At 39.4% G+C, this 14,186-nt stretch overlaps 1 protein-coding gene across 1 annotated transcript in view; it reads left to right on the forward strand.

Moving 5' to 3' along the window:
- The first annotated feature begins 3,231 nt into the window (after nt 1-3,231).
- onecut3b (one cut homeobox 3b) overlaps nt 3,232-14,186 on the forward strand; it is an 89,763-nt gene continuing 78,808 nt past the window's right edge. Inside the window, exon 1 of the mRNA XM_067968710.1 lies at nt 3,232-4,258. Coding sequence (XP_067824811.1) covers nt 3,232-4,258 — 1,027 coding nt within the window. The remainder of the gene's footprint in view (nt 4,259-14,186) is intronic.

Below are 14,186 nucleotides of genomic sequence, written 5' to 3' on the forward strand. Positions count from 1 at the left end.
TAATTAATTAAAACGCCAAGTGATGGCGAGCTTCTTGAACTAAGGACCGAAATAGGGATGCAACGTTTTTTAAAGGGGCCTAAGGAAGGCCTTTCACTGACATATCATTTACTGTAATTCCACGATGTAATTCAGTGACACTTACATATGAAGTGAATGCTAAAAGTTCCCTTTTTATTTTTTTTAAAAACCTAACTTATTGTAATAATGGGAAATGATCAATGTTTTTATCCGTTCTGTTCTCTGATTTTCAGCACATTTGGCTGCGCTTTGGCTAATGATATCGTATCGATTTAGGCGAAGCAATGAGGTGTTGCAGATCCCTGCTTGAATGAAGAGCGCATTCAGCTTGCTAAATTATATTTTGTTAATTAGAAAACGAGTGGTGAAGAAATAAACAGGATTTCGGCTGCTCTTCATAAGAATCAAGTGATGAAAGTGTCCATCATACGAGTTTACTGCAGCACAATTAAACAGCAGCGATAACATTCTTACTGTAGAATCACCATTACCCTGGATTTGCATTTAATTGACCAAAATTTACTGCAATAAAGTAGCACTTTTGTACTGTTTTAAATTATCGAGGAGAAATAAATAAATAAATAGATGCTCGCTGCCTGCACGTCTGGTAATATTCGTACTGCGTTCGATATTGATCGTAACAAGGGAAAATTAACAAATTGAACTACATTTTTTCAGAGACTCCACATCTAGAGCTGAGGTACGGCACCTAAGAAGGATAAACACATACAGGTACAGGTGGAGACGAGCTGCAAGTTAAAGTTCTGCTTTGCCCCATCCCTCTCGATTTTCAAGGTCTCAGTTCTTTAAATCAGGAATGCAACGTGTTGAAGCTGCATTCTGAAACTGTCAAATTTCCAAGTTGCTCGTTCACCGCTGATCTTTCAAACCAAACGACACAAACCACACAGAAAAAAAACAGACTTTCTGTAAACTTTTTTTTTGGAGGTGAGGGGCGGGGTGGGTGGGGAATAGATGACAGGGACGGCGAATATAGTGTGAAGCCTCAAACAGAATCTCGTGCAATGTCGGAATCGTATACAGGTCATTTAGTATATCCTACACATAAGTGCATATGAGATTATTCTCCGTTGTTCTAGACTTCTGCATACAGTGAAATATCGCTGAGCGGTGCATTCTTGCTGTAAAAATGTGTGGTCATTGCATTTGCTTGCTGTAATGTTCATTAAATAGCAGTTCAAGTTGGGGAGCTTTTTCAAAACCTTCGACCTAAGTATATTCAAGATCAAAGTGTTCTCAGCTGGATTTTTGTACTTCTTTATGTTGCAAATCCTCTGCAAGTCCCTTAATGCAACACTTTCATGCTGTTACCACTGGTTACTGCTCTGACTCCCCAAAGACCTTTTTTTCCCCCGATCCCAATACCGCAGGTCAGAATTTGTCCTTCACACGTCAGCCAGGAGATTTTAATCAACTCATTTGGCGTTTACAAATGGCATTAAAGCCAGCGGACATCATGAGCTATTCCGCCAAAATTATCAGGTTTTAATGGGGAAAGCGCAATTGTGGATTGTTTTCCAATGGGCAATAAGTAGAATTCTTTTACACACAGGACAGTACAGCCCCTTAAGTCCTTATACCTGATTGCAAATTAAACGTTGTATTTGCAAGGTAAATACTTCCTCCCAAGTTCAAATAAAAGTTAATTTATCAAGCGGAAAGTTTAGATTCCTATGACTTGTTTCATTAGGATCGTACGTTGGAACTGAAGATCTGTTTTCCAATTTTAATCAGCACTTTATTTCCCTGTTGCTGCCATTTATCAATATGAGTGATAAAATGTTACTGATAACTTGGTTCTCTAAATGCTTCCAAGTGTTGTTAGCAAATACATCTTTCGATGGTGTTTTGTATCGCTTATTGTATCTGCGCCTCTCTTGCAGTTGCGTCTGTTTCATATTAGAACGATTGATTGAGACAGTTTTAGGTTTCGTGTAAAAAGACTCCTAAGTGTTGACAAATACTGTATTAACAATCGAGGTGTGTTAAGGGGAGTGACTATGAACTGCCTCAGAACACCTCAATAACTGCACCGGTGTCTGTGCACCCGGCTGAAGATTTGAGGAAACTGTTAACATTTAAATGATGAACATTTCTCTCAAATAATAAAGCAATTTGTAAAATATGCTAAAATTGCTCAAGTTTGGCAAACTGACCTGACAAGTTCGCCTCCATTAAAACCTACAATATCCAAAGGTTTTGGTTTGAATTTAAGACATACACCATAAAAATATAATAAAGATAGATAGATAGATAAGAAATTTCAAAATATTGTAGTTTATCTTACTGAATGGAAATATTGCTGAAAGTACTGAATGTGTTCTACATCAAAAAACACATCAACTATCACAAATCAGGAGTAATTTTGAGCCTCGCAGGCCTGATCTGGTGATAATTGGATCCTAAGATATAGTCATCTTGAGAATCTCTAGAGTATAGATTCTAATGGCTCAGTCAATGATCTTTGACTACCAGCATTGTTTAAGTTCAGTCACACAAGGTGTGTTTCTTGCCGGATGCTTAAATTACCTAAACATTTGAGCTCTGGTGTCTACCCATTTTAATAACTTCCATCAAAACAATCTTGTCCTTAAGTTTTAATATTCAATTTTAAGAGATGTTTGTTCTCAGATATCAAACTGGCATAGTAAACGTTAGGGATGAAACGTTTCTTTCCGTAATGATATCCTTGTCAGTTATACAACTCATTTCAGGTATAATGTCATTTGCTTAGGATCAACCAGCCAGAGATAGCTCTGTGCTGTGGTTAATTAGAAGCAGAATCGTCAGCCAACAGCTATATATAGAGTTTAAAGTGAGGTGTGGTAGTCTGTTATCAGATCAGAGTGCTGAACCTATAATATATCCTTAGATAATTTAAATCATGTAGTGTGTGATCTGAAACTTCCAGTTTTATAAGTAAATGCATTGGTAGGAGAAAAGCTCCGGAAGTTCAGTAATGAGATGTGGGACTGCTGACGTCAAGGTTGGATGTGAGATTGCGCACTGACACTCTGGCTCCCTCTGTCTCTCCCCAATCTGCAGCCGTTAAACATCAGCCCTAGGACCAGCACATCAGTCAGAGAGGCGATCGGAGCGAACCCGTAGCACTGAATTCGAGAAACAGAGACTACAAAATGCTCGATCGAACGGATGAATAGGTATTGATGCCTAACCAGTGCAGCGAACATGGAGCTTACAATGGAAAATATTGGGAATATCCACGGCGTGACCCAATCAAGCGACCTGATGAACAGTCCCCACAATCGCCAGGCTTCTCACCGTAACCTCACTTCCCACGGCCGGCCTGCCATGGTGTCGAGCATGGCTTCGATCCTGGAAGGAGGCGATTACCGTCCGGATCACAGCTTGTCTGGTCCCCTGCATCCTGCCATGAGCATGTCCTGTGAAAGCCCACCTGGGATGAGCCTTAGCAGCACTTACACCACGCTGACGCCCCTCCAGCACCTGCCGCCGATCTCGACGGTGTCTGACAAATTCCATCACCCTCATCACCATCATCACCACCACCACCACCATCCGCACCAGAGATTGCCTGGTAATGTCAGTGGCAGCTTCACACTCATGAGAGACGAGAGGGGCTTACCATCCATGGGCAACCTCTACAGCCCTTACCACAAGGACATGGCGACCATGGGCCAGCCGTTGTCCCCTCTCTCCAATGGACTGGGTACTTTGCACAACTCTCAGCAGCCCCTGACCCCGTACGGTGGACACATGGCAAACGAGAAGATGCTGTCTCCGAATGGCTTTGATTCGCATGCTGCTATGCTCTCCAGGGGCGACGAGCACCTTGCTAGGGGGCTGGCGGGTCCAGGAGCCGGAATGATGGCCCATCTGAACGGGATGCATCATCACAGCCAACACCATGGACAAACTAACGGCTCCATGCTCTCGTCTGAGCGCGATCGCCAGGCATCAGTATCCGGATCTCAAGGCAACAGCTCTAATCAAGTGGAGGAGATCAACACCAAGGAGGTGGCCCAGAGGATCACAGCCGAGCTGAAGCGCTACAGCATCCCCCAGGCCATTTTTGCACAGCGAATTCTGTGCCGGTCGCAGGGGACCCTCTCAGACCTGCTGAGGAACCCCAAACCCTGGAGTAAGCTCAAATCCGGCCGGGAGACCTTCAGGAGGATGTGGAAGTGGCTTCAGGAGCCTGAATTCCAAAGAATGTCTGCCCTAAGGCTTGCAGGTAGGACGGGTAGTATACAGAGCTTCAGTCGATTTCCTTATATGCCGTTATTTTTTAAAAACATATAATGCAAACTTAAAACACACAAATGCAACAAATACTGAAAACTTTGTGTAGAATGCAGAATGACTTCCCTTCATATACATTGAAGGAAATGATTCAAAGTGTCTTTCCATAATCTTTGTACAGTAATTTTGTTCCTTTATTTTATTTATCGCTTTGTATTTCTTTGTCTTTCTATTTGACATTGTGTGTGTGTGTGCGTGTGCATTACACACGCGCACAAACACATTCTCAGTGTTCTCTATTCCTCTCACACTCGTTATTTTACTACAGGCTCCCCAGGGATTCCCCATTATTGTCCTTTTCTCTCCCCCTCCCCCATGTTTAGCATATGTAAATATGGTAATATTTATTTGTTACAGAAATAGATTTACCTAACAAATATAAAGGTAGATGTGGTGATACCTATCCCAAACATTGTTGCTATCACATTGAAAGGCCAATTTATATTTAATCTCCCATTCTCTCCTTTTCTCTCCCATATACATTATATCTAGGGAGTTATTTCTGTCCATTGGTGGATTTGTATTGATAAACACATAGAAAATTTGTTTCCAGCAGAATAGGTTATTCACATTGAAAGAAAGGGATTGTGCCCATTATCCCAGCTGTGTTTTGCTTTTAGAAATAATGTTAACATCTTATCTTGATTATTGGGTAGAAAATAGCTTGAGAAATTTGAAAGGGATTATTATCACCGCTACGTTTTATTTAAGTTACAATTGCTTCATGTACTTTATATGAAATACATAATTTATATTCTATAGTATTTGTACTATGAACTATTATTTCCAAAACTGAATGGCATGCATGTTTTAATAGCCTTTCAAAATGAGTTGTGGGCCACCTAGCGTGGTCATTGTGACAATGTATTTAGTGTACCCTCCATCTCTTGTACCCTCTCTGACACATTCAGCCACGTCTTCTCGTTAAGTAGAAGCACGGACATCTTCAATACTGTACTGTCCTCAGGTGTATAATCCATGTGGTGCCACGTGTCCCACAATTTACCTGCCCTTAATTAGGTGCGAATCGAGGCATCTTTTAGTTACAGTCAATGCGCTATTGAAAAGCAGTTAATGTAATGCAGATTGCATTGGTTTTACAAGACTCTGATAAATAAAGATTTAAACTATCCTGAATTGGCTTTTTAAGTGTCTCTGTTGTTAAACGCAATCGAGCGTTTGTGTTTTATTTCTGTTCCAAAATGTAGTATGGGAGAGTTGGGACAAATTAGCACAATAGAGGGAAATGTTACTGGATTTAGTAACACATACAGAAATTAAATGAAAATATTTTAAATTAAGCGTTTGACAAGAAGACAAAGTCTAGCCACTGAACGCTGATATTTTTTAAAATTATAACATTTAGGACAGCTTTTCATTTTCGAGTGGTTAAATTCTTAGTAAAGCGCTGATAGAACTTGGCGAGTCTTATACTACATTTTGAGATCTCCTATTAAATGGCAATAAACCCTCTGTGCCATAATATAGCCTAACCACTTTATTAAAATATGTGGAGTGCACTGCTGCCAGTGCATACTCATTTGCTGAACGATGGTGAAAGTCTTGCAGTGTAATATTTTCTTTAAAGGATATCCTTGCTTCAAGATTCTTTGTTATCCCAATGTCTGCACAAACAATCTGATCAGGTTTGGGATTTAGACATATTTCAGGGCTGTTTAACGTATTACTTGTACTAGAATAATTGGTGATTTTTTTTATTTTGAGTATTTTATGCCATATGATCATAAAGGGGCTTGGGAATGTCAGCACAATGTCCTACTAGTGATATTAAGATAGAAACATGAAAGGTAGAAATAGCCAGGATTCTTTACCAGTAGTAAGGGAGTCAGAATTGTTCGCGTTTCAAACCACAAAATCAATAGCTTCGAATTACAATTCGGAATTCATCACAGTCAAAGAAATCGATTTTTAGGGTTGTTCAAATATTTTGAAACGGCACTACACGGCCAGATAATGTTACATATGGTGAGAATGCAGAGAAGAAAAATCACAAATGAACGTGTCGGGGTAGTTTCAGATATTATAGATGTAATTGTCCATTTGCATGTTAAACTGCAACGATTGGGACACCTTGGAGGATCGATGCGTTTAGCAGCACGATTTCATTAGGTTTGTAAAGGAAAAGAAGACGATGTGCGAAAAATCGTCGCAGGAGCAATTCGAGTAAGGTCTCAAACACTCGCTTAAAACGAACAAGATATTTTCTTATGATATCAGCTCCAATTTGACCTGCTCAGTGGTAATACAGGTGTTTTTTAATTGTGTATTTGAACGTCCCACGTCAATTATAAAGATTGCAAATGTTACCATTGCTTCGTACATCAGTGCCCCTCCCAAAGGCCAATTTTCTAGTATTTAAATCATAACGTAATATGAATACAAAGTTCTAGATTCTCACAGAGCACAAGGTGTATCCGGCATCCTGCTGGTCAATGAGTAGGTCGATTCGTACTAAAGGCGAATGGATGTGCTTTTAGCAGCAATTTTGCTACATATTTGGTTCAGATTGCGTCTATGCAAATAATGGTATCATCGCCAACAATAGATATAGCCACACAACAAATCCGATAGATAATACATGACAGACGTTTGAAATGGAGGGGGGGGGGGGGGAGGTCTTACAACCCTCCAAATGGCGCTTTAATACTCAGTGTTGAGAGAAAGCCCTGACGTTAGTAAATATGCACCCAGAAGAGCTTCAGATATACGTGTTGCATGAGATATTAAGAAGGAAGTGGGACACATTTTCAGGTACCCCATTTATTGCCCTCCTCCCATCCCCTCTCCTCCCCTACAGCTTGCTCAGATCTCACTAGCAGGACATAGCACAAAGCAGGACTGATGCTGCTACTTAATTGAACCCCCCATCCTGATGTGGTTGTGCGAGTCGGTAAATATACGATCAATAAACATGCTGGACGCTGAAATGGCGTTTGCATACGGATCTAACCCTTTCCACTTCACTTTCTTATCCCGTGTCTGTGGACTGCAGATTAATAATCAATTATTTAAAGGATTCTAACGCGTTACTCGTGCCTGGAACTATACGCTGGTGGGCTGTTTGTATGAGTGGCGAGCTTGGTATAATTTATAAACGAAAATGAACAGATATATTTGTGTTTTGCAGACAGCAATATCTACATTGCTTGGAGCCTTCCTTTAAGAATTGTTTAAAGATAGTACAGTAACCTTTTCTCTAGTCATGATTGATGTTGGTAAAGATACAGATACACACCAGAATGAATATTCCCATCAGGCCGATCTATACGTTGATTTGTATACAAATACGTATTTTATGTACAGTCCCATGTACATGCGAACATATATTACAGACCATAATATGTATTCATATTCCTCATTCTGCGTATGCTGAATCTTTCTCAGATATTTGCTCTCAAAGGAAAGTCGTACTTAAGCAATACCAGAACACTTGCAAGTCTGGAAATCCTCCATATAAAGGTGCATCTATTATTTACTAGGGTACGTATTATATATGTACATATCAAATAAATTACATATGTAGGCATCCAGTCCATACTGGTGTATACATGTCTGAAACAATAATAATGGGGGCATCTATAAAGGTGAAATTATTATCGATTAGGACTATCAAACAGCGCTGTAGTTTAACAGGTTTTACAGCGTTAAAAATATCATTTTTTCGGGGGGGAGGAGGTTTAAGGAAGTGCGATGTGTTTAATGATAGTGTTGCGGCAGTGGGGAGAGAGGGAGGGAAGGAGGGGGAGAGAGAGAGTGCAGCCAGAGCTGGTTTTGTGCAGTTTGAACTGTCAATATTGATCACACAGCAGCTTTGCCTTTGCTACTGGGAGACATACTCTGCTCGCAAATGTGATCAAAAGCCTGCAATCCCAAACCACCTCGACTGAGCTTTCCACAAGACCGATCGGTGCCCACTGCAGTAAATTCTTCTCTCCCACACATCTCTATTGTTCCAATTAACGAAATCAAACCTGCTGCTGGCTGCAGTTCTTTAACTTTTACGAGCAGATCACCACACGCTACACGCGATCTTAGAAGGTCCCGATTTTTGGTAACCCGGAAATGTAGAAATACGACAGTCAGCTGGAGTGATGCTTTAGTTCAACAGAGAAAGGGGTTTCGAACGCATTAAACCGTTAAAAACGGTTCATTAAGCCTGTGCATAGACGGTGTCGGCAGGATAGTTCTGCAAAGAATCAAAACATCCTGATTGACTAACGGTTGCCACAACAACTATTGGAAAAATACCCCCGCCCCCCAGACACACACCCCACCAAAAAAAGGAGCCGTTTGGCTTTTCGATTACTCGCCTGCGATTGATGAAGTTTCATCAGTAGTTAAAAAGAGAGCAAATCAATAACTATTTTTGACAACCTATCTGCCATTTGTTGCGATATGTTACCAAGATGAGAATTATATAGAGCTAAAGCAGTTCCAATAACCGGTGTAAATCCAAGGCTGCTGATATGGATTAGTCTCGGAAAGCGACAAGTAACAAAAGAAAAACACTTAAACCCTTAAAGAGACAAATCTGACCTTTTAAACTATATATGCATATAGGCATAAATATATTCATGTATCCAAGTAACGCCCTCTTTGCATATTGATCTATACATTGTGAAACACTCTAATCTTATGTTGGGAGCCGACAGGAATGATTTTATTTTTAACATTTAATGGGATTCTTATTCTATTAATTATCAGGCGTTCCTTCCGTTAGAATGATACAATTCATAACTAGCTGGAATTATCCAATTACATCGGCATGCGCCGCAGAACAAAAAAACAACAGAGCGCCGTTTGGAAAGGCCCAGGCGGAATGTCTGGTGGATGTAGGTCTGTTTTAAGTGCAACTTAAGTGAAGGGCGCGATATTGAAATTCTCAATTAATGGGGTTTGCCCGACTCTTATCAAACAGCTGCTGAGGGAGCTTTGGAATTTGTTACAAAGGTCGCTGTTGCGAGCTTGTTATCTCGCCTTAAATTGTTGCATTCGGAGGAGTCTGGTGGAAGTCGGGCTGGTCCGGAACGAAAGTTAAATAGTAACAACATGGAACAGATAAAATTAAACATTTCAGATGCGATTCTCTGCGTCAGAGTCGAGTCGAGTTGAGTTGAGTCAGGGGGTGAAGAGAGACACAGACATACACAATCTGATTCTGGCTGTTTTTTTCAGAATGGGGTAACCACCCGCTCTGATCGCCTCGCCACCACAACCCAAATAAACAAGGATATTTGTTGTTTGGTTTGGAATAAATTGGAAAAGTGAAAGACACAAGGACTAGTTTACTCTGAGAGGCCACTTCAATAAATAAATGGCGTTAATTATTAGTAATACCAGGGTGGATAGGGACATTAGTTCGCGATTAGATTATTTGAGGGTTAGATTATAATGTTCTTGCTGATAATACTCAAAGAATTAATAATTTACAGGGCAAGACGTATGATTTGAAAATGGTAATGCTGAAATGGCCTCACCGGTATTAGATACCCGTTCGTGTATTTCTTTACCGCGCGGTGTTCTCATAGAGTCGGGAATATTCCGGCGTGTTCGCATTGAAAATTAATATTGTTTCGAAAATTGGAATGCACTCTGGACAGGAATTCGGGTGTTGGCTTTAAAATATATTTTAAAAGGTAATAACAGTTGTGTAATGTAAACATAAACCGGGTATCGATAACGGTTAGAAACCATTCTACCAGCTAAATTGAAGTGTTAACACTTAATGATTTAGTTTGATATTGTATTGCTAACAGTGATAATATTATATTATCACACCATTGTAATGTCATTAACAACTGGCATTATAAATCAAATACAACCTGAATATAAATGAAACCAGATTCAACTGGGCTCCTTTTACAGTAAAAACAAATGTATTTCTAACATTATAGGACATAAACCAGGCTGAGCGCACCGCGTTTTAAATTAAACTGCAATAAAATTATTAAAAATCGGCACCCAATCTCATTTTGTTAACCAGAACGGAAAAGCCGTATAAAGTAGTTAAAATCCGATTAACGAGCACTCTATTAGCATTACCCAGGAGGCTTTCATAATTCCCTTTGTTGTAGCAGCAAGGTAAGAAGTTAAATCTTTTAATACATGAAACGCGGCAATGACTGTGTGGAATGTCGAGAGTTTGGGAGTGCTGGGACGGTGGGCCGGATTTATTGAGGTGAAAGGACTGAGGTTAGAATTCCTGCGAGCACAAGAGATCAGAAATAACCAATCCGCCTTGTCAACAGGCAAACCTTGTTGTAAACGCTACAGCACGCGTGGTGGCGATTTCTGCTATTAAGATACGTTTTAACCGTATTAGCATTTCGAACTCAGACCCAATTATATCAACAGATAAAATTCTGATTCACCCGCCATCATTGTTAGACCTGGCGTTACGCAGTTTCTCCAGTGACTAACATTTTTATTTGATTTACAAATTGTTCCCCGCTGAATGTAAAAGGCAAAGGGAAATAAAAACACAGGTAGAGTGTTCGTAACTTTTTGGCCACAATCCAAGTGTCATCTTGTGGTTTGAACACAGATAACCATTGTAAGCAACACAGCGGGATTGAACAGTTCATACGCCGTAAAGACATAGGTAAAATGAATCAGAAAAGGTATTTCCGTCAGAGACTGCTCCTCCTGCTCCTCCTCCAAGGGCCATCTCGTTTAAAGATGCCGAAAATGGTGGCTACCGTTTTCCTCACTTACTTTGCAAGTCACACGTTTGTACCAATCCAGCCTTGAAAGCTACAGCGTTAGTGAGTCTCCTTGTGACTCAATATTGACGATCATCCAACGGCAATGAAACACCCCATGGCAGAGAGGTTAAAAAAAACGAAGGAACGTTTGAAAAATAATAATGATATTAACAAACGTTCTTAATAGTTTTAACGACTGGAACTCGAAATCCAACAAGAACATAATTATAAATGTGCCCCACAATCCTGTCCTTTGGACATAATACTGCACATCCTAACTAACAATCCATAGCAAACAAAGTGAGGTTCTGACACACCCACAGATGCCCGAGTTAAACAATACTAATAAATGCCTGGTTACCTCTATATATGTTGCAGTATAAAATATATAAACTGTACTAAAACAGTACAGTATCCTTTCATTTCTACATGTTAAAATAACGCCTACTGTTATAATATAAAATGTCACCCGCAACAAAATGGTGTTCTGGCGAAAAAGTGACTCCTGGTTTTATGGAGTACATCCCGGTCAGTATATCAAGTAATCCTTATTGTTCTTTGAAACAAAATACTAGAACTAACGTTTTATTAATAAAACAAGAATTCTGCATTGTCTTATTTACATCTGGAATGTAATATAAATCTCGCTGATCCAGCCTGTGAGCTGTGCAATCTGTTCCTTTTAACATCTGCTCAGGCCCTCCCGATACAGGCAGAGTTTAACTGGGACACCAACATTTATTCATATGGTCTGCATTAAGGAAAGCCTATCAGCACTGATCTAAATACACTGGAAATCAATTAGTGCCTGAGCAAACGTCTCATATAAAGGAATTGTCTCCATTATCCGGCGTGGGCTGTGCGTGCTTTGACTTTCTTCTCCACTTGGTTTGTGTCGATTTTTAATTTCCCAAAGCATGTGATTGCCACGAGTGAGACCCATATCTGTCTCCCAATCTCCAAATCCCACTCAAGAAAGGCTGAGTTCAAACCAGTTTACCAGAGAAACCCACGTACCGCACACACACAAGCAACGAGTAGAATTTTGCCTCTACCGTACCAGAAAGAGAAACAACTATAATTTTATATTAAGGATACGCCAGCACATTTTGGCTGTAAAGCAATAAGCACCTTTGGAACAACAAAACAATCCTGTAGTTTTCATACAAAATTAGCTGCACTTTCAGATTAGATATTTAATATTTCATCAGGCTGTGTTAATAAGGGTGGGAAGCAGAATCTGATATTCGAGCATTACCTCCAGAAAGCAGTGACCAGTTTCTGTGGTTAGAAATGGGAACACTACATTTAAATCGATTTGTAATTACAACCCAAAGCTTGAGGCGTTTTCCGTGTGTTTTTATTTGTAGATTCGTCTGTGGTTAAACATTCAAAACTATTCGCATTGTGCAAGTATCAAAATTGAACTTTATTATTTAGTCCAACCTGACCCCAGTTCCATTATCTTAAATCGGGACAAATGGACGAATTGTCCTGTTCAAAACCACCTATAGCGAATCGACACTGCGCTGAACGACAGACACTCTTAGGCTCCAGGTAAAAGTCGACATAATATTGGGCCTGGGTTGTGCCAGTTAAGACGGCGAGAAAAAGGTTGGAATAGTTGGTGTTCTATGAAATTTTATTTACCACGAAGTATTTAGATACGTTTTTTGGGATGTGTGTGGTTTTGGGAATTACAATTTAATACTTTATTAAATCCAACTTTCATGTTCATTTACAAATATGAAATATTACTTTCATATTTCATATTTGTAAATGAACATTACTTTTTAAAACATTTCCAGTTGGAGAGAGGGATGAGGTCGATAGACTCGCCTGAATCCAGATCTCTAGGTTTATTAAAGAACTGGGGCATGATCTCTCGGAAAGCTGTACAAAGTCTACCTCAGAATAAGATTTTACTAAATGCCAATCTACACTCAAAATAATTCTCTACTGTCTGTGTATCTTTATATATAATTCGTAAGTATTTTAAGACTGGCGCATTATATTTCTATATAATCACTGAGCTAAGCAGTGACAAATTGACACAGGCAAAGTATGAATTCTGAGATTGGTGTGATACCTAATTCCTACTTTAACATTTTAATTCCGAACAGCCACCCCCAATAAATACCCTCTCTATAGCCCGCTGCTTATTGTTAAAGTTCTCATCCTTTAGCACCAACAGTCTTTTTTTTAGAAATTTCTTTTCGGTTTTTTTGAGGAGTTTCAACCAAAGATTATAAAAATTACGCGAAACCACAGCAGACGCGTTTGGGTTTTCATTTTTTTTAACATAGCGAAATGAAGCATTGTGAATGCAGCCAGCGAATGCATTGTGAAATCCTTACTAGGATAACTCAAGTATTCGCCTGGAGTCAATGAAATATAGGAAGGCGGTATTAGAATTAACAGCAGAGAGGATCCAGCAGATCTGCAACAAATGAAACATAAAAAAATATAATATTTTCTCGGCCTATCTAAGTTGTTACTTAAATTGGTGACGACTGCTCGAAATTATTTAAATTATTTATTTTAGCTATTGGGCCTTCGGATTGTATTAGAGCTATTTTAATATGTACCAGCATGTAAAACTACATAAAAATATAACATCAATACAATGCTTCTGCTAATCTGTTTCGTTTCCGATGCCACTTATTACGTAGAAATTGCAGCGTAATTCGATGGCAAGTTTCAGTTGTTTTAATTTAGTTAAGATATAATAATATACATTTTTTAGATCAGATGTTATTTAAATTAGTGAAAATATTTCCTGAATTTATTTTAAATTGTAATGGCTTTAGATTGTTTTACAAATACTATCACAGAAAGTCACAGATGGTGCACAGGATTCAATTGTGAAGTACAAATAATGTTGATGATCCATTAATTATTGATTCTGTTTTTAATGGGTGCTCATTTAAGGTAAAGAATGACAGTACCGGGGAATGGAATGCTTACGCCTGTGGTTGAGACAGTATGAAGCTTTATCAGGTTCCCTATTACAGCGTTCAGTTGCAATTCTGAGGTCCCATTTCACTGCTCCTACAATGTATTTCCGCCTTAGTGTCACAACAGCTCCCCCTACTGCACTGGCTTGACATTTGTGCATCGCTCCGCCTCACGTCT

Source organism: Heptranchias perlo, chromosome 29, assembly GCF_035084215.1.
Source record: "Heptranchias perlo isolate sHepPer1 chromosome 29, sHepPer1.hap1, whole genome shotgun sequence".
Taxonomy (NCBI): Eukaryota; Metazoa; Chordata; class Chondrichthyes; order Hexanchiformes; family Hexanchidae; genus Heptranchias; species Heptranchias perlo.